This window comes from Malania oleifera, chromosome 4 (assembly GCF_029873635.1).
Source record: "Malania oleifera isolate guangnan ecotype guangnan chromosome 4, ASM2987363v1, whole genome shotgun sequence".
NCBI lineage: Eukaryota > Viridiplantae > Streptophyta > Magnoliopsida > Santalales > Ximeniaceae > Malania > Malania oleifera.
The window spans coordinates 44,558,586-44,581,321 of NC_080420.1; the positions used below are offsets into that span (position 1 = coordinate 44,558,586).

General features: G+C 37.2%; 1 protein-coding gene across 1 annotated transcript; it reads left to right on the plus strand.

Annotated features, from left to right (window-relative positions):
* The first annotated feature begins 7,100 nt into the window (after positions 1-7,100).
* On the plus strand, positions 7,101-22,436 carry LOC131153492 (sec-independent protein translocase protein TATC, chloroplastic). The gene is made up of 4 exons (XM_058105835.1): positions 7,101-7,603; positions 20,191-20,498; positions 21,261-21,551; positions 21,999-22,436. The coding sequence occupies exons 1-4, from the start codon at positions 7,345-7,347 to the stop codon at positions 22,206-22,208; spliced, it is 1,068 nt and encodes a 355-aa protein (XP_057961818.1). The 5' UTR covers positions 7,101-7,344; the 3' UTR covers positions 22,209-22,436.
* Positions 22,437-22,736: the final 300 nt, after the last annotated feature.

The window sequence follows — 22,736 nt, forward strand, 5'->3', positions numbered from 1 at the left end:
AGGATGGACCCAGGAAGTAGTGGTACGAATGGTGGGGAGGATAGGCCAGGACCTTCCAGCATAAGTGGAGGAGATACAGATGTTGTACTGCGTAGTGTCACTTAGCAGGTGATGGCTGAGATGGCCAGGATCTCTGGGGAGTGTGGCTATTCGATCGAGCAGTTTACGTGGAATGAAGCCCCCATACTTTGCTAGAGGAGATGACCCGATTGTAGCTGAGAATTGGGTCCAGGACATCAAAGAGATGTTGGCAGTGCTTCCTTATTTGGATGAGCAGAAGTTGGTATTTGTGGCATTTAAACTGACAAGGGAGGCGAAGCGCTGGTGGAGATCAGCACGATTGATAGAGGAGCAGAGGCCGGTTCTAGTACCAGTGACGTGGGACGGATTCAAGGAACTATTCTCCAAGCAGTATTTTCCTTCTGTCATTCGGAGCGCAAAGGCAGCAAAGTTTATGCATCTAGCACAGGGGCAGATGACCGTATCTTAGTACGCAGCTCGGTTTATCGAGTTGTCACATTTTGCTCCACGTCTACCACCTGATGAAGAGAAAAAGGTAAAGAAGTTTGAAGAGGGACTGAGGCAAAATTTGTTTGAGCAAGTGATTGGCTTTAGAGCTCAGACATTTACAGAGATTGTAGACAAAGCTACGATCATTGAGAGTGGTATACAGAGGGGTATAGTGGCTCAAAGTCAGAGGAAGAGGCATGCACCTCAGAGCTTTCAGGCTGGCTCCAGTAGGGGTCCATGGAGAGGAGGTCGTGATAGGGGAGATCAAAGGTAGATGGTTGGAACTCATGGGAATCAAGGAGCACCGAATGTCCCGATATGTCAAATGTGCGGGAGACGTCATTTGGGGAAGTACTGGGTTAGGAGAGATGTATGCTATCGCTGTGGGAGACCCGGCCACATGGCATGTGCACGCCCCAGTTTGCCAGACCAGGTCCTAGCTCCCGGGCCCTATCGGGGAGGATATCTGGCTCCTCGTGGAGGACAACAGAGAAATGTGGCCCCGACGAGGGTTTACGCATTGACGCTGGGTGATGTTGAGGTTGCTACGGATGTGGTGACAGGTACATTTACTGTTTTATCACATTCCGTTATTGTTTTATTTGATTCAGGTGCTACTCATTCCTTTGTCTCTGCATCGTATGTTAAATTATCTGGAAGTGAGACCTAATTATTAGATATGGAATTGTCAGTAGCTACACCATCAGGGTTAGTAATATAGTGTCAGAGGGTGGTTAGAGGTTATCCTATAGAAATTCAGGGGAGAGTGCAACCAGCAGACCTGATGGTGTTTGAGATGTGCGGGTTTGATGTTATACTAGGTATGGATTGGTTGGCAGTCAATCACGCTAGTATTGATTGCCATCAGAAAGAAGTAATTTTCAGACCCCTTGGTGAGAAAGAATTTGGGTTTACTGGTTCACGTGTATGTGCACCGTCGCAGTTGGTATCCGCTATACAGGCAAGCCGTTTACTCCAGGACGGAAGTCAGGGGTTTGTGGCTTTTGTAAAAGAAGTGATAGAGAATGAATCGAAGCTTTATAGTACCCCAGCTGTACGAGAATTTTCAGATATTTTTTCAGAGGAGCTACTAGGGTTGCCTCTCGAACGCAAGGTGGATTTTCCTATAGATTTGCCTCTAGGGACAGCGCCAATCTCTAAGGTTCCTTATCGTATAGCTCCAACTGAATTAAGAGAATTGAATAATCAGTTGCAAGACTTATTGGATAAGAGATTTATATGACCCAGTGTATTACCATGGGGAGCTCTAGTATTGTTCGTGAAGAAAAAAGACAGGACTATGAGGATGTGTATTGATTACAGGGAAATCAACAAGGTTACTATTAAGAATAAATATCCTCTACCCCGTATCGATGATTTGTTTGATAAGCTCTAGGGTACACGGGTGTATTCTAAGATCAATCTTAGATCAGGGTATCATCAAGTGAGGGTAAAAACGGAAGACGTTGCAAAGACAGCCTTCAGGACTAGGTACGGGCACTATGTATTTCTCGTTATGCCTTTCGATCTGACGAATGCCCTAACTGTGTTCATGGACCTAATGAATAGAGTTTTTCATTAGTATCTAGATCAGTTTGTAGTAGTTTTTATTGATGATATACTGGTGTACTCGAGGAGTTTTGAGGATTATAAGGTGCATTTGAGACAGGTTCTGTAGACACTCAGGGAAGAGAAACTCTATGTCAAGTTTAGTAAGTGTGAGTTCTGACTTGAGAAAGTTGCATTTTTAGGCCACGTGATCTCAGGAGACGGTATTTCAGTAGCTCCCAGCAAAATCGATGCAATAGTGAATTGGGCCAGGCCGAAGAACGTATAGGAAGTCAGAAGTTTCTTGGGACTGGCAGGTTATTACAGTCGATTTATTGAGGGGTTTTCAGCTTTGTCAGGGCCTCTCATGCGGTTGACCAGGAAAAATGCCAGGTTTGTATGGGATGAAGAATGCAAACAGAGTTTTCAGGAATTAAAGCAGCGGCTCGTTACTGCACCAGTACTGACAATACCATTAGGAGGTGATGGTTATGTGATTTACAGTGACGCATCTTTGAGAGGACTCAGGTGTGTACTGATGCAGCATGGTAGGGTGGTGGGGTATGCGTCTAGGCAGTTAAAAGAATATGAAAAGAACTACCTTACTCATAATCTGGAATTGGCTGTGGTTGTGCATGCACTGATGATATGGAGACATTACTTATATGGTGAAAGGTGTGAAATATTTTCTGATCACAAGAGCCTAAAGTATTTCTTTACACAGAAAGAGTTGAATATGTGCCAAAGAAGGTAGTTAGAACTCATTAAGGATTACAACTGCATCATCAGTTACCACCTAGGTAAAACAAATGTGGTGGCTGATGCTTTGAGCTGTAAATCAGAAAATACAGCACAATTAGCTGTAGTAGTTTAAGACCCAATTCAGATGGATTTGAAAAGGCTCGGCGTGGAATTGGTAGCAAATGATCCTCAGGTGTTTATTGACAGTCTGGTTACATAGCCTATACTATATGAAAGGATTAAAGCCGCTCAGGGGAATGATCCAGAATTGGTAGAAGTGATAGCTAGAATACAGGACGGTTAGGGAGAAGAATTCAGCATTTATGACGATGGGGCTTTGAGATTTCGCACCAGATTGTGTGTGCCTGCAGATGATAGTATCAGGAGGACGATTCTAGAGGAGGCACAAAGATCTCTATACACTGTTCATGCTGGCAGTACGAAGATGTATAGGGACTTGCAAGAGTATTTCTGGTGGAGTGGCATGAAGAGGAAAATAGCATAATTTGTGCGGCAGTATTTGACGTGCCAGCGGGTTAAGGTTGAGCACTAGAGGCCGATTGGTCAGTTGTAGCCACTTTTCATTCCTGAATAGAAGTGGGACCATGTATCCATGGATTTTGTTATTGGGTTGTCGCTGGTGCCGCATGGTCAGAATGTCATATGCGTAATTGTTGATAGGTTGACAAAGATAATACACTTTTTGCCCATTAAGGTTAGCTACCCTATGAACAGGTTAGTAGAGATTTACATGCAGGAGATTGTTCGACCCCATGGAGTGCCGGTATCCATAGTCTTGAACCGTGATCCACGTTTTACATCGCGGTTTTAGAGGAGTTTGCAGGAGGCATTGGGGACTCAACTAGCATTCAACACCGCTTTCCATCCTCAGGTGGACGATTAGACAGAGAGAACGATTCCGACACTTGAGGATATGTTGTGAGCATGTGTATTAGATTTTGGGGGTAGTTGGACTCAATATATGCCATTGGTGGAATTTGCTTACAACAATAGCTATCAGGCTAGCATAGGCATGGCTCCTTTTGAAGCACTTTATGGTAGAAAGTGTTGTCCCCCTTTATATTGGAGTGAGCTGGGTGAGAGGCGAGTTTTGGGGCCAGAAATAGTATAACAGGCGTACGATAAAGTTTGACTCATTCGAGATAGGATCAGTGCAGCACAGAGTCGGCAGAAAAGTTACGCGGATACTCGCCCTCTGGGAACTGGAATTTGAAGTGGGTGATCATGTATTTTTGAAAATCGCACCATTGAAGGGGATAATGAGATTTGGGAAGAAGGGTAAGTTGAGCTCTAGGTTCAATGGCCCATTTTAGATACTCGAGAAGATTGGGTCAATTGCTTATCGGCTAGCTTTACCACCATCTCTATTTAGGATTCACGACGTGTTTCATGTCTCTATGTTAAGGAAATATGTCCTAGATCCTTCCCATATCATCAGCTATGCAGAATTAGAACTCAGGGGTGATCTAGCATATAAGGAAGCTCTAGTACAGATCTTAGATAGAAAAGAATAAGAATTGCGTAATAAAAAATACCACTAGTAAAAGTCCTGTGGAGGAATCATGTGATAGAAGAAGCCTCGTGGGAGCTTGAAGATGAGATCAGACGAAAATATCCCCACTTGTTTAGTGAATACTACAGTTATGTATATATAAGGTAATAGTAATTTTATTTTGTTTAAACAGTGGAATTGTAATGTAATGTATAGGATAGATAGTATTTTGGTTTTGGGGGAATTTTCTTTTATACTTGTAATCTCCCATAACTACCCATGTAACCATGGTATTCCTCTGCCATAAGTGATGGTAGGTGATAAAATAAGTAGACCGTTTTGCCTTTAAGGGATGATAAGCTATAGGAATAGCAAATTTCGAGGATGAAATTTTATAAAGAAGGGAGAATGTAACGACTCGAAGAATAAGGGTATTTAAATAATAAAGAGGGATAGAAATGGAAACGGTAATAGAAGGAGGCAGCCGACTTCAAAGCGTTCGTCGACGATTTTGCACTTTGAGATGTAATGACCCAAGAGAATTTATCAGGTCCTCGTCGACAAACACAAGGGATTTGTTGACAAGGGTACAAGAGGGCCTCGTCGACAAAGACAAGTTTCGTCGACGAGAAAATACCGAGGGAGGATTTTTGGAAGTTTGAAATTCATTGACGAGGGTGTAGGTTCATCGACGAACTTTCTACAGGACTCGCTGACGAGGTGACATGCCTCGTCAACGAATCCGACTCTATAAATAGCTGAAACTTGGATTTTTACGCAGACAATTCACAGAAATTCACTCCCTCTCTCTCTCTCCTACGGCTCCACCTCCATCTTTCTTCGATTTCAGTTTTGTTGTTCGCCAGATCGACGATTTAAGGCCACCACGACGCTCCTAGGGAAGTTCTCCCTAAGTTTGCTGGAGTGGATCGTCGGTGGGATGAAGTTAAATTTCATCCCAAATTTAGGGTAAGGTTTTTTAAGCAAAATTTGACTTTCCAGCAGTTGTAGGAAATGCTGTAGACGTAGAAATAGTGATATTTTGTTCTGGGATATATGATTTTCAGGGTGTTGAGCGAGAACCCTACGGGTGTAGGACCCATCATAATAGAAGGATTTTAGTAGAAATCAAGTAAGGGAAATATGTTATGCTAGGCAATACTAGTATAATTTCAATATGAATTATATGTTTTTACTAGATTATTATTCACAGCAGAAATTTATACAGTTTATCCATTATGTATAATATGTTTTAAATTACTGTGTGGCTTGAGAATATAGATATAGTATAGAGACATGCTTTATAGTATTTTTCAGAGCTATGTTTTACAGAATATACTGATAGTGAATATATTTTATAGTAATTACAGAATACCATGATTATACAGTTGATACAGATACATTTTACAGTACCATGACATACAATTTTACAGTTCATTTCAGAAATACAGTTGACAGAGATATAGTTTATCACAATGTCATGATTAATATAGTTATTATAAAATCATGGTAAAACAGATAGTTGTATATAGAACTGTACTATATTGTATCAGACCCTGTTAGACCATACAATTTACAGAGCACGGTACCATTGCAACATACAGTATAGAGTGCAACCACCTATTTTGATAATACGTGATATGAAAGTCGATCGTATAGAGCCCACGAGTGGACAGACTCTCCATTATATATGGGTTGGGGAGAGCTGATCAGACTAATGGAGTATAGTAGTTTATCTTGGTTGGCCAGTCAGGGTAGATCCCGCCTACGGGCCGCACAATCCTGTCATGAGGGGTTAAATCATGACATACAGTTATCCACAGGGAAGTTTTCAGTTATTAGATGTATATACAGTTTTAAAGTAAGAGTGGGGGTACTTATGTATAGTAGAAGTATTATGAATGGAAAACCTATAAAAACAGATATGTTAAGCAACATGGGTACATGTGGTGGTTGTATATGATATTTGTACTTGTATACTCATTTTCAGTTATACATGATTATTTAGAAACAGATCTTTAAGTATTGTAACTCTTTTGCTACACATTAGCAATAACATATTTCATCTTACTGAGCGTTGGTTCATACCATTACTTTAACATTTTTCAGGTGATCCAGGTAGGCGAGTAGATCAAGCTCGCAGATAGAGGGGTTTCAGTGCTGCCTTGTCAGTAGAGTGAGTATTTTTTAGAGTATTTATGTATAGCCCTAGCCTAGTTGAGGGTATTTTGGGAAACAGTCATATATGTATAGTTTGGGGACATATTTTAGCACTCTAGTATCATATATTTTCTTGATTGTGTTTATATGGATTCTGTTTTCCGCTGCTTAGGTTGATGGTTTGGTTTAATCTAGTAGGTATCAGAGCTTTATAAATTTTACAGTATATATATATAAAAAATTAGAATTGGAAAAGAAATAGCAGGTCGTTACAACTATCTTATCATCTCTTTTAGAGATTGATACTCTTAAAATTTTAAAAGATATTTTCTCTTTTGGAGAATATTATATTCTTATGGAGTAAAGTTTACTAAAAACAAATAAATTAAATATGTTTTAAAAAAATTATGTCAGTTGGTCGTGTTGGTAACATGTTATAAAAGAAGTAGGAAAATAAATAGAAATGAGACAGCGTGGTACGATTATGCCTACTTTATAAGCGAATAAAAAACTTCATTATCTTAAGAGAAATTACAAGATAATTTAGAATCAATTTTATACAAAATATCTCTTTCTCTTTTTATCTCTCATCTTTTCAACCCTTTTTTATACGTTTCCTATATATTATAAAATGAGAGGGAGAAGAGCCTTTTAGAGGGCAGCAATATATGGTGGTGAAAGATGGACAGAAAATGAAGCGCGGAAGATGAATTTCATAACTAGATTGGAAATGTTTCTAATTAAGTGATTTTATCCGGCCTGAACCGCAACCGCACGTCGAGTCCGCAGGGCCAAGACCGGCGACCCCAACTAGAGCCTCCCAAGCCCAATCGTCCGCAGAAGTATCGAATTTTGACGCCAAAATCCGTGAGATGGGAAGCGCGAGCACAGCACTCCTATATCATTTGCATCTCAAAAACTGCAGTTGCTGCTTTAATCCTCTTCAATGTGGCGTAAAGCTGCGAACTTCTCCCCAAATCTACCAGAGAAGAGCGAAGTTGGGATTCTCGCAGAGAAGGGGTCTTGAAAATTTTAGTCGAGTTGTTTGCTCTGCTGTTGATGATGTGAAAGAGGAGCGGCAACAGTTGGGGGGTAGTGCAGGAGTTGGCTCGGCTCTTGAAGATAGGCTTGGTAAGAGGGGACCCATCTGAATTATGATAGCATTTAATAAAAGTAAAAAATCTTGCTTTTTTGTTTTTTTGGGATTGTTTCTTGGATTTTTTGACTTGGGTTTTGGATTTTATTGATTTTTCTGATATGGGCTAGTGTTTTCTTTGGCAAGCATCGTCTATTGTAGGAATTTGGATGACATAGGTGTTTAGGATGTGTAACTTCACTCAAGTTATTATTCCCTCCTCGTTTTATATTTCTTCTTAGAATTTGTTTGCTTTTCCTTCCAATTTCAAAGTGGTGAGCCAGCAAGTCATGATTTACAGAAATGGTGAGCCAGCAAGTCATGATGTACAGAAGAGTACATCTTGTGGTTTAAGGTCCTGCTTCTATTTGTTGTGATTAATGCGTGGATTGGAGGTTGACAATGACGATTCTAATCTATTTTCCCATCGTAAGTCCATTTACACTTCTATACAGCATTTCTTGAAAAAGGAAAAGAAACACACCCACACACCCACTGACCCGCAAACTAACACAGACAGACTTTCACAAGGCATTTGGATGAACGACTTGTTTAGTAGTGCAAAACTAACACTTCCACAAAGCTTCAAATTGCAATTGCTTGGTGTTAGGAAATTTAATGAAATAAAATAATAAAACTTAGATACAAATAAAATACAAATACAAGCACAATTCACAAAAACAAGCCGAGGCACATATATCTCGCTCTCTTTAAGGATATTCAATCCTTTTGTGGTTATTTGGTTTAGCCCACGAGTCGGTGCAGTAAAATTCCTCAAGACTTGTCCCCCCTACGATACAATAACCTGATTTGAATCGTTTCACTTTCTCCAATTTTACACAAACGGAGGAGTCCAAAACTACACTAAAAAACACATTTCTTTGCTTGTCAAACTCTCTAGACTCAAAAAGAAAGATGATACAATGAGAATGAAGAGAAGAGATTGATGTGTTGTGCTAATGCCTCAAGAGTCTATTTATATGCACAAAATGACCCTTCATTTTTCATGTACTTAATAAATAAGATGTGTATATATTAAATAGATACAAACCTAGATTCAAGGTATATTCATATAATTAATCTTCTGCATTTATGAAATACATGAATGAATGACCTAATTAAATATGGATACATAACTCATTCCAAGATACATGTTCTTTTTTAAGGTAATAAATAAAATAATAATATTAAAATACACCAACAATTCCCCCCTCATTTTAATATTATGTATGTACAATGCATGTAGAGAGTTTGACAATTATGCATAATGGAGGTGTGTTCTTTAGCGAATAATAATCTTTACTGCAGAGTTAGTAGTGGTCTCACACTTGAACTATGACGGCTTAAGGGAAATACAGTATTATTGCTCACACATAATCATTCAGATGTTGACATGAGCTTTAATGGCTAGCACGTTTCGGTCTTGTGCTAATCCTAGTTTTATGAGTATATTTGAGAATAAGCTCAATTCTCATAGAGAGTGGCCTCACTCTCATGCTCACATGGGTGAAACCTGTCAAGGGTGCTTCCTGTGACTCTGACACCCCACTCATAAGAGATACAAATTATCATTAAGAGTTTTAAAAACTCAACCTCCTCCGTTACAAGATAAATGCACTTACACCATAAGGATGAGCTTCAAAATAATAGTGCATTTCTTACGACCACAATATGATTTGTTCTTCCCATTGAACCCATTTATAGGATCTCTGGTACTTGGGTTGAGTATCCTAATACATTGTTCATGATTTTACAGGTTTTAATCCCATCCCCCTCGATGTATTCCAAACCTTTTCTCTTGCTAAGGCCTTAGTTAATGGATCCGCAAGATTTTCAGAAGATTTTATATAGCTCACATTAATGATGCCACTACTCAAATATGATCTCACAAGTACTGTGCTTTTTTCTTATAGATCTAGATTTATCGTTATAATAATTGTTATTTACTATACCAATTGCAGTTGACCATCACAATTAATTAGGATAGGTGGTATTGGTTTTTCCCAAAATGGGATTTCATACAACATATCTCTTACCAACTTGATTCTTCACTAGCTTATGGTAAAGCAATAAGTTCAGCTTCCATAGTTGAGTTAGCAATTATTGTTTGTTTTTCTAGATTTCCAGAAAATAAGACCACCACCTAAAGTAAAAATATTACCAATGGTAAAGAGAAAATCACCTGACAAAGTATTCTAATTAGCATCACAAAACTTTCAAGTACAGCAGGATACTTAGTAAAAAATAAGCCATAATTTTTGGTACCAACTAATTATTTCATTACACGTTCAAGAGTATTCCAATGTTCTCTACTCGACTTGCTTGAAAATCTACTAAGTATTCCTACTGCGTATGCAATGTCAGGTCTAGTTAAATCAGTTGCATATTTTAGGCTACCAATAATGCTATTATATTCTCTTGATTAGCCACTCATTTTTCAATGTAATGTTGCTGATAAAGAAATATACCATCGCATGATCTTGTTATCTTCGTGCCTTAAATAACATTAGCCTCACTTAAATCTCAAAACATTTTTTGAGCATAGTTTTGGATTCCTTAAAAGGTGTGCACGCTTTGAACCAAGATTTATCATAACAGACATGCCAACTAGCATCTGAGTTTGCCCACCACCCCCCAATATTGTGGACCATATTTATATCAATAAGCATTGCCACATTGCCACAAATGGTTCCTCAACTATATTAGATTGAGGAATGGACCCACGTTTTCAAAGTTTACAAATTCGAGCAATATGCCCACTTTTGCCACAAACATAACAAACATTGTTGTTTTGCTTGTAAGAATTATAAGAGGGTCCTTGGTTCAAATTCTTTTGATTAAGGTTTCCCCTATTCATTTTGTGAGGTCTACCATTAATTTTCATATTTCTCCTCTTAGGCTTTAATACAGGGTTTTTAGTAAAAAGACCATTTGGTAAAGTATTATGTTCAGAAGCAATTAAAATTACCTTTGTGGTATTACCATTTTCTTGCAAAATTGCATCTTGTAAGGCAATTTGACTTTCCTCTTTCCATCTCTTGAAGTGGGCTCCTTTAAACCGAAATTTCTTGTTGAGATCCCCAACATTTTCACTCGGTTTCTTAACCGTAGGCTCCATGTATTGAATCTCCTTAAAATTGATAGGAAATTTAATATAAAATAAAATAAAATAAAATAATAAAACTTAGATACAAATAAAATACATATATAAACACGATTCACAAATAGGCCTAGGCACGGATATCTCTCTCTCTTTAAGGAGATTCAAGCCCTCTGTAGTTATTTGGCTTAGCCTACGAACTGGTGCAGCAGAACTCCTCGAGACTTGTCTCCCCTAGGATACAACAACCTGATTTGAATCGTTTGCCTCTCTCCAATTCTGCACAAACGGAGGAGTCCAAAGCTCCAATAAAAAACACATTTCTTTGCTTGTCAAACTCTCTAGATTCAAAAAAAATAAAATAAAATGATATGATGAGAATGAAGAGAAGAGATTGGTGTGTTGTGCTAATGGCTCAAGGGTCTATTTATAGGCACAAAATGACCCTTCATTTTCCATGTACTTAATAAATAAGATGTGTATATATTAAATAGATACAAACCTAGATTCAAGGTACATTCATATAATTAATCTTATGCATTTATGAAATACATGAATGAATGACCTAATTAAATATGGATACATAACTCATTCCAAGGTACATGTTCTTTTCCAAGGTAATAAATAAAATAATAATATTAAAATACACCAACACTTGGTTATGGTTATTATTGTTATTATGAAGTACCGGCATGACTCTAGATAAATCTGGCAGTCGAATAGGATTCATGTGGCTGACTTAAGGTGTTGTTGTTGCCTTTTTTGTATTTGAATTCTTAACTAGCCTAGCCTCCTAAGTGATCTTTCTTTAATTAGTCCATTCCAGTCATATACAAAATGGCCATAGTTTTTGTACGACGTCCAAACAAACTGGCCTGGTTTGGTCTGGTTTGACTCAGTTTTGTTTGACCTGGTTAGTTTGGAGAGTTTAAAAGGCTTATGGATATGATCAAAACCAAAAGGGCAATGAATGAGAAAAGACCTTATGTCAGTGATGATAATTGACCTATATAAACCACTAGGGACAAGACAATCATTGGCAATGACGTGGGTTAACAGCAATGAACCTCTTTTATCGATAAAGAAGAGGTGGGTCTTTGATTTGAGCATCCTAGAACTCATTTGTGATCCAAATGACAAGGAATATGAACAACTGGTAAAGGATGATGGTCAATGAGGATGGATGGCTCAACATGCTCGTGACGCCAATGTAGTGGCTTGCTTTGAGAACAACGTAGAGTTTTGCTTGCACAAGGGTGTGGATCCTTGCCCACTTATGGAGATTTCTTGATCTTTTGCTTCAGCGAAAATGATTCCCACAATTATGGCAGCATCAACACTTGTTTATTTATTTATTTTGGTCAAAGGGGACATGGGCAAGGGTTTCAATATGAAGCTTGTGATGGGTTTTAGGATTTGGAATTGCACCTTTTTTGGTTCAAGGGGATGCAAACCATCAATGTGATGGTGAAACAACTATGTCTAGAGCATTTAGTAAAATATATAATGGTGAAGGCATTAATATGTTAAACAACTAATTTCTGAAGGTATAATTGTTGTTATAAATGTTAGGTCAAGTAATAACTTGGTAGACCCACTCACTAAAGGCCTCTCAAGTGATAAAATGAAAACCACAACAATTGGGTTTGAAACCCTTCTAAAATCACAGTAACGCGAACCCAACCTTTTCTAGTTCTATTGCTAGATAATTAGTTTAATAGGCAACTAGAAGTTATTGACAAGTTACTGACACGTGATTTACTGCATTGGAATTAAGCAAGAATATCCAGTGGTAACTATTATATTGATAAGAGGATGAGTGGATTTACTCTTTATGAAGTTCTTTGTTGTAATATGTCTACATTAACAGGCATAATAGGAGCTTCTCCTATATGGACATGAGAACTGGTGTCGGTTCTAACAAAAGTTTGGGTTAATTTTGTAAATGTTCATGAAAAGTAGAGTAGCACCTAAAATTTTGTGAACTTTTCACTAATGCTTGATAGAATCATGCGTGTTTTATATCAATTCCTATGCAAAGGAATCTTAGTTTATGTTTAAGACACAATTGATTTCATTATAATTTTGAAATATTTACACGAACATGAGGTTTAAATTGAAAGATACCACATTTTAAGCATGAATTTATTAGTATTTGATTTAAATTTGTGTTACAATCTAATTGGGGGATTGTTGGAGTTTTTGATTGTAATATAAGGGAGATGGAAAAGCTTTCATAAACCCTTGCCCCACATTTAAGTTTGAGAGAACTAGGAAAGTTTATAATTAATTTTCAGGCCCACTAGTTAAAATTGGAATTTGGCGGGAAAAATGGAGCCAAATAATTGCAATATAATTATATATATGTTTACTTGGCATGTGTGTGTAATTAAGACCTTATATTCAAAATTAATTTTTTTTGAATCTAACAATAGAATTTCAGACAAGATTGCTATCGGAAATAACTGTCAAGAGCCAAAATTAAGTGTCATTTTAAAATAAGTTTGAAATTCAAACACAACAACCATGTCTACAAAATGAAGCAATATAGCTTTGAAGGGTGGTGTCTATTTCAAGGGGTATCATTTGCAACTCTTGTCTGTAAATAAGAGGTCTTAATGGAAGGATTAATTATCGAAATCAACATCAAAATTTGTCCTCCCTCCCTCCTGTCATAGTCATACTGAAAGATCTTCAGGTCTGCCGCCTTCACAGTTTTAGTGGTTTTGTTGTGTGCTGGAGGTGATTTGCATCAATTTTGCCTGTAGCGAACTCATTTAAGTGAGGGAAAATATCACATTAAAGACGGTGATTATTCATGCCTCGAAACCTCCAAAAACCCTGTAGTCTTGAGAGGATGTTAATGCTCCAAAGCTTATGGATGATGTATGGTATTGTGGTTGGTTGATCTTGGAGGGACGGAAGTTTGCTTTCAAAAGTAGACACTGTTTTGTGCCATCTGTATTTTCAACCATGTTAGAAAGCATCCAGATTTTATTGTCAGGAATAGATATTGCATTAGGAACATTTCCACTCACGAAGTATATACAGATGACCCATAAACATAAAATAAGTTAATTGAGATATTTTTAAATTTTTTAAAAAATTCTAGATTTTTTCCCAATAAAAAAACATATCTATCATTGAGAGTTTAATCCCTAAACTCTAAAAAACCCTAAACCCTTAGCCCTAAACCTTAAACACTTGAGCGTTTGTTAATGGTTTATTTTAAATATTGTCATTATAATAAGTCTAATAATATATGATTATTTGTTTAAAAACTTACAGAGACTACATAATTGTATTATAACTACAGTACAAAAAGAAACAAATTAGTCATTTGATGAAACTTAAAAATTTTCTTCTATAATTTGGTGCACATGTCACACTTCATTCTAAAATTTTAACTTAAAATAATATAGCATCTGATAGCACTATATTATAAATATTATTACGTTTGCATTTATCAAAATCAAAAGTAATAGTATGCTACATTATTCATGTAATTAAACATGCAAATATTAAACCCTAGTATTAAACTCCAGAAAAATCTGAATTCAGTTTGCTCTTTATAAATTTATGAATTGACTTTTAATAAATAGAAAAAAATTGGTTATATTTTAAATAGGAATTTACTCTAAAGGATATTGTTTGGGTTATATGCTAATTACTCTTGGTTTATCTAATATTGCCATGATAGTTGTTGAATCAATATTTTAATCGAATACCAAGAGTTGAGAATCAAATCCAATTGTAAGATTTGGCACAAATTTTCAAATTCAATTCCAAATTACCTACATGGACTAATATATATAGTAAGACACATTCTTTTTTAACAATAAAAAATCATATTTCATGTGTAATGTGTATGATTCTCTAAACACTAAGAAGTAAGGAAAGAAGTCTAGAAAAGTTGTTAAAAACCGAACTTTATGTTGTATAAGGTAAGGAATCAAGAAAAAATGATAAAAAACTGAAGTAAAGTTGCACAAAACTAATTGTTGTAAAGTTAGAGATGGAGGAGAGAAGAAGAAAAGAAGGGAAGAAGAGAAGAAAAGAGGAAGAAAGCAAGAGAAAAAAAGAAGAAGGCAGCAGTTTCGTGGAGCATTAGGTTCAACTCCAGGTCTGCCCTCTTATCTTAATGATAAAATAACTTTAAAGACAAAAATGCCCCCACTTACACCACATAATTACTAAAACATCCTATCTCCTTTCCCTTAAGCTGGAGGTGTGTAAATATCACTTAACCCTAGCTTGTTGCAATGGTAAGATTGCTTCTTTATGACCGGTTGGTTACGAGTTTGAATCCAAGAAAACAATTTCTCTGTACAAAAACAGGGGTAAGGCTGTGTAAACTGCGACGATCCTCCCCCTACCCTTGCAAAGTGGGGGGCCTTATGACTAGGAGACACCCTTTTGTTTTCACCCTATCTTGTTGCAATAGATAAGGCAGGCTTGAATAAAGCCTTAGTGAAAACACCACCTAACTAATCTAAAGATTTCATAAATGGAGTCCTTACAATGCAACATCTCTAGCAAAATGTCAGTTAACTTCAATGTGCTTTGTAGTCTAATGAAACATTGGGTTGCTAGCAATATAAATGACAGCTTGAATACTGCTTAACCAATAATCCATCTATGAGATGAGAGATGTCAACCACATAAACTCATTCATTGCATGAGCCATTAGCTTGGTATTCTACTTCACCACTAGATCTTGCTACAATATTTTGTTTCTTGCTATGCTAGGTAACAATATTACCTCCCACAAATGTACAGTATCTAGTAATAAACCTTTGATCATCAATCGTGCTAGCCAATTTGCATCAAAGTATATTGAGAATTCCACTTGTGAGTTTGTTCTACATTGGGAAATTTGAGTGAATTGTGGGTGCTTATATCCATGGTTGGGCCTAAGACCCAATTGGCTTAAGCTTCTAGGCTAAGTTGGTGCTCATCCATCATGTGTGCAAAGACTTCCCCAATTCTAGCAAGTGGTATCAAAGTTGATGGTTCGTAACTCTAGGTGAGCGACATTATAAAGTTGAAGTGTAAAACTAAATCTCTTGACGTGTTAATAGTTAGAAGACCAAGTGTGTGATTGAAACCAATAAGGATAATCTACGTAGGTAGATGGATCCAAATAGGTCAAGATGTGGAAAGTAGGATCGATTTGAAGGCAGGTGGAATGCAATTCGAGGCACATAAGGCACGGGAGTAAAGCCCACTTGAGCAATTTGTGGAGAATTGGGCTTGTTCCCACAAAGGGTCCAGTGGGAGACTTTTAATTGGGTTTGAGTAGTCATGTATGTGTACTTGTAGATGTAGACACGTGGAGAAGGAGCGGTGATGAGTGGGTTCCCATAGTTTTGTGCCCCTTTCCAATGGTTGATTAATGGTTCCTTGTTGGTTGCATGACACTAGGTGATAAAAAACGGCGTCCACTGAAGGGGAGTGGTTGAAACTCACAAGTGAGGGGAAGATTGTTGAGAATTTAACTTGTGAGTTTGTCTCACATTGGAAAAATTGAGTGAATGGTGGATGCTTATATGCATGGTTGGGCCAAATACCTAATAGGCTTAAGCATTTGGTTCAAGGCGATGCTCACCCATGTATGTCAAGAACGTGTGCGAAGAAGACTCCAATTCTAATTGATATCATAATTTCAATCATATTTATATATTAAACCTCTACCAAGAGAGCCTTTGAGATACCTTAGAATCCCGCAAACAACATCCCGACGTGATTGTTTAGGATTTTCCATAAACTGATTCACCACCCCACAACAAAGGATATGTTAGGTCTAGTGATAGTCAAGTAGATCAACTTGCCAAACAACTATCTATATTGATGTTTATCTTTAAAGTCTAGTCCAACATCCCTAGATAGCTTCACATTGGGATCCTTAGGAGTATTAGATGGATTAGCTCCCAACATACTAGTCTCACTTGGCAAGTCTGAGGTACATTTTGACTGAAATGGATTTAATCCTTTCTTACAACATACAATCTCAACACCAAGAAATTAACATAACCCAAGTCCTTGATTTGAAAATTTTCTTGAAACCATTGCTTAACATTCGCAATCTCACTTTGGTCATTGCCAGCATTGATGGTGATGTCATTTACATAAACTACTAGAAGTACGACATTGTCTAGTTTTAATGGACAAAGACCGAATGATCAGAGTAGCACTGAATAGAACCAAATGCAGAGACCAACTAAATTTGTCAAACTAGGCTTGACTCGCTTGAGGAGACTGGTAAAGACCATAAATGGCCTGATGCAACCTACGTAACTTATCAGCCAACCCCCCTCCCCCCGCGGAGCAACATATGAGGAGGTTGCTGCTTGTGTACCTCTTCCTGCATATCTCCATACAAGAATGCATTCTTCATGCCCCCAGGGCATGGCTCAGGTGGTAAACTCGTCCGCTGGGTGTGCCTCTCACGAGGTCAGCCTTTGTGCCTCCCGGGTTCGAGTTTCCCCTGAGTTCCTGAATTTACACCCTCGTGGTGCTGTGGGGGCGGTATCACGGGGCGCGGGAATAGTCTTGGCTATGTTGCATCCCAGGGTAATCTGGTAGATGCCGGCTGAGGACACCCGGCGATATAAAAAAAAAAAAGAAAAAGAAAAAAAAGAATGCATTCTTCACATTCAATTGGTACAAGGGCTGATCAAAATAGGAAAATTTAGTCTAGCAACAGGAGAGAAAGTCTCAAAATAATCAGTACCATATGTTTTGAGTGTACTCTTTGGCAATTAATTGAGCCTTAAGCTATTCAATAGAGCCATTAGGGAGATCTCACCAAATCCCATATCCCCCAAGTGGTGAAGGCATCCCTTTTACATACATTCAATGCTTCCACTCAAGGTTAGCAAGTGCTTCAGAGATAGGGGACATTGACAAGGAAAAAAAATGCATAGTACTAGAAAGGTAAAGAATTGAATAAAATGAGCATTAGGATAAGCAGCTAATAAGTGTTGAATACGTGCTTGGGTACCTTTCTTGTGTGCAATTGGAAATTCCAAGTCATGCTGGGATGGGTCTCCTGGACTAGAAGCTGAACCAACAAAGGGCAAAAGAGGCTGCTGCATGGTTTGTGGCTGCTTTCTATCATTCGTAAACCCTAATTGTTTTTTGGGTCAATAACGGATGGATTTGGAGGAGCAGAAGTTTTTTGTAAAGGGACAAGTGTAGAGACAGGAGGATCAATGCATGAGGGGGAGCCAGAAATCATTGGCAGACTCAAAATATATCCATCTAAGGAGGACAACACCCCCCCCCGGCCCCCCCCCCCCCCCCCTCTCTTAAAAGGGTTACATCTGCACTAACATATTCCTTGCCATTGTGGAGACCATAACATCTATATTGTTTCTGAGTTCTTGAGTAGGGAACAAATGCACATTTAACAACATAATGAGAGATTTTGTCCTAATCTATATATGGAACATAAACAAAACATGTGCACCCAAAGAAATGAGGCACAATAGAGGACATAGATGCTTTTGAGTACATGTTACAAAAGGGGACTTGTCCCCCTAGAGCACTGGAGGATGTCTTATTAAGCAGAAACAGTCTATATGCAAAGAATCAGTTGAAAGGCTTTTAGGACCATGTATATAAAAGAGTAGAGACGGTGCTACGTCAAGTCAATGTTTATTTCTCCATTTAGCTACTCCATTCTGCTGAAGGATATGTACACATGATGTTTGATGAGTGATTCCTTTGGCCAAGCAAAAAAAAATTGAAGCTCATTTGGAACAAATTCAAGTGCATTCTCAAATCGAATAATTTGAATACCAATGCCAAAGTAGGCTTCTATTTCCTTGTAGAAGTGTATAATTGAGCAAGTACATCAAGAAATATGCGATGACACAAAATATTGATGACCAGACAAAATTTTGACTCTGCATGGACCCCAAATATCTGAATGAATAAGAGAAAACAGTGATAGTAATGAGACTCAAATCTTGTAGGAAAAGATGTCATATTATGCTTTCCAAATTGACATGCACATGCTCAAAACTAGAAATAAACTTGAACGCAAGAAAAACTTGTAGTTTTTGGAACGATGGATGACCCAGACGACCATGCCATTGATCAAGAGAAGCACCATGAGTAGAAATTGAAGAAGCCATTAACTAACCATTAAAGTTATTATCTCAAAAATTTCATAGATTTGTTAAATTCAAATATACACTTGACATATTATACTTATGATGACATTTTAGTTCTAAAATTTAATAAAATGTATTCATTTACAGATTAAAAAAAAATATAGACATCTACATGATACTAGATGGTGATGCTATGCATGAGCTCATTAAAGGAATAAAAATGACCAATGAAAAACAAAATTTACTCAGCATCTTCCCTACATACATTACTCTATGAATCTATTAAATCCATGTATCAACTACATTTTACAAACACATTCCTTAGACCTCTTTAGGCTCTATGCATTAATTAGCCATTTAATTTTTTAAATTAAAATTTAATATTTTTGTTAAATTCGAATATATGCTTGGCAAAAGCACATTACCCATGTGTCATAACCACGCTCATGGACGAGAGAATATGTGGCAAGAAATGGGGTACAATTATCCTTCTAAAATACTGTATTCATGTTTTCTGTATACATTTGTCCCTTCCTTTTTTCCTCCCACATACCTGCCTGCATGTGTGTGTTTTATATGCAAGAATATCTATATGAAGAAAAAGGGAGATCTATACGGAAGAAGAACATAAAATAGGAAATCCAAAAGAAGGATCACTTCATATTCTATCAAAAAAAAAACAAGAAGGATCACTTCATAATTTAATTCAGCAAAGATCTTTTGTTGGGATTGATGTTCCCATTACTTAAAAGAGTTCGCACAAATAACCTAGGGATAAACAAGCTTTTGAAGCCACTTCTGGCATATACTTCTCTTGAAGTACAATATCAAATGCAGAGCCGGCTTTCATTTCTATGAAATCATGACTATGACTGGAATCTCGAATATTATTTTAGCCACTCAATGTCCACATAGATATCTAGGAAAGGCCATAGATTGAAACCCCAGGATTTATTGATTGTTGCTCTGCTCTGCGGGGGTTGTGCCATGACTAGGTTTATAAAATTGTCTGAAAGAAATGATTTTTCAATGGTAGTAGTTCATCAATAATGGCTAATGGCACTTATACAACCTCAGATGGCCTGTTTCTCATGGTGTGGAAAAATCATTAGTTGGTTGGTTTAACTTCCCCTTCCACCATCCCCTCCCCCAAAAGTAAAAAAATGGAATGAATTGTAGTTTGACTTCCCTTTCCAACCCTGAAGAAATGAATTATAGTTTGTTGGAGTACCATAATTACTGCATTGTAGCTTCTGTTAGCTAGTTTTAAATCTTTTAAAAAATGGCTTCATTTTTGGGAATGGAATGTAATATTGTGTTTTCTAGTCAAATCCTAACATCTTGCTTATTGTGGGGATTATAGATGTAGATGAAGCCTTAAGAGAAGATACATTACAAAATGTTGACCAGGATACTGAAGGAAGTGCACTTTATAATTTTCTTTACCCTGATAAGGAGCTCCTTCCAGAAGACAAAGAAATGAGTATATTTGACCATCTAGAGGAGCTGCGTCAGAGAATATTTGTGTCAGTTTTGGCAGTTGGAGCTGCTATCTTGGGATGCTTTGCATTTTCAAAGGAACTGATAATTCTTCTTGAAGCTCCTGTTAAACCGCAAGGTGTTCGATTTCTGCAACTAGCTCCGGGCGAGTTTTTTTTTACAACTTTGAAGGTTAGAATGAATGGAATATGTAGCAACTTTAAGATCATGCATTTATTTTCATAATATTACGAACATTTTATCCAAGTGATCAAAAAAATTTGAGTATGTGAACTGAAATTCAATTTGTATTGGTGATGCTTTACATTTTTTTTTATTTTGGGAATTTTCTTTCCTATTTTTCATCCATTGAGTATTAACACAATTTTAGATGGGGAATGGAGCAGTATTTTCATGCACGATGTAGTCATCTCCTTCTTGGTTTGGCTGACAGCATTGTTTTCTTTTTAAATTTATTATTTTCCCCCAAAATATCACTATTCAATTATATGACTTTTTTGTGTTTTCTTAAATCAGCATAAATATTAAAAACCTGCTTTTGACCAACTTGAGAGTAAGAATGGAATGTTAAAATTTAATTTTCATGTGAAAATCTAGAATTAATTGTTGAAGGTTTGTTGAACTTTAAAACCCTGCTTATGGTCACATTTGTATTGCGTATTCACCACATCCACACCTAATGTGTTATTCAATTACAGTATATGAAAGCATGATCAAATTGTATGCCATTATCAGCTGCTTCCAGGAATTTGTAATGTATAGAAATTCTTGAATTGGATATTCAGTCTTTTAATTTTCCCTGGATAAAAATTATTCAGTAAATAGCTTTGACCAAGAGTATGTTTCTTCCCTGCTAGATTTATTTGATGTTATTAATTGTTTATAGAATAACACGTTAAGCACTAATGAATTTCTCTTAATGTCGCGTTGCAGGTGTCAGGATACTGTGGTCTTCTTTTAGGGAGCCCTGTTATTCTCTATGAGATCATTGCCTTCATTCTTCCTGGATTAACAAGGGCAGAAAGAAGGTTTCTAGGGCCAATTGTTTTAGGCTCCTCCGTACTTTTCTACGCTGGTGTCATCTTCTCCTACCTCATTCTCACTCCAGCAGCCTTGAATTTCTTTGTTAATTACGCAGAAGGGGTTGTGGAATCATTGTGGTCAATTGATCAGTACTTTGAGTTTGTACTCGTGCTCATGTTTAGCACTGGCTTGTCTTTTCAGGTAAATCTTTTCAAATTAATCATATACTTCCTATCCGTAAGGGTGACACTTGCTGTTGAGCAACCTTAACCGCCGGTGCTAGGCCTTCCTGTCTCCCATGCCATATTGGGAGGATATGGAAGGATGTGATGTTTGTATCATTATCTCCACCATCAGGATGAGTGGTTTATGTGACTTGAACCTGTGAACTTAGGTTTGGATGCAACCAAGTTTCTGAGGCTATTTCGGATGCTACATTTTAAGTATTCATATTTATATAAAACATGAAATATGGTTCTGCTGATTTTCTTGTCTTGACACAGATTTGAATTTATCTTTTATCCTTTTTCATTGTATAATATATATATGTTATATATATATATATGTTACATGGATGTATAATTATGGTATTGAATGGTTTTAAAGGGGAAAAAAACTGAAAAAATTGTGGTTTGTTTCTTTTTTCAGGTTCCAGTTATTCAACTTCTTCTTGGACGGGTCGGGATAGTTTCAGGAGACCAGATGTTATCGATTTGGAGATACGTGGTGGTAGGGTCTGTGGTGGTTGCTGCTGTACTTACACCGTCAACTGATCCTCTAACTCAGATGCTTCTGGCGGCACCTCTTTTGGGTCTCTACCTGGGAGGGGCATGGATGGTGAAGCTTACAGGGCGATGACTGCTCTTGTCATGCCATTGCACATGGGGAAATCTCGTCATTGGTTGGTCCATTCCATCTTGTAGTATACAAATCACTGAAAGGGTGTATTATAGACTTGAGTTGCATTTGGAAGAAAAGAAAGGATGAATTGCATCATATTCTACATTTAATGTTGTAAGAAATCCTTTGTCAAGTATGTGTATACTAGAATGCCATGATTGCATCTAATGTATCCTGTTTATTTTATTTGGGCTCATTCCCTTCGATTTGATAAAAAAATACAAATATCTTCCTAAATTTTAAAAATTTCATGAAACTTTCTATTCATTTGATTTTTTGAACATTTACACCATTGTCCTTTATTTATCATCGAGTTTAGAGATGGTGCATGAATATCTGAAAATCAAATGTTGACATCGGTCCACATGGGGATTTTGAAACCTCAAAAAAGGTCTCCACCTTTTTGTTTAACCTCTTCTAAAAATTTTAAAATTTTAGCTATAGTCTATATTTTTCTGGCCAAATTTTAAGGAATGCCACTGTCTT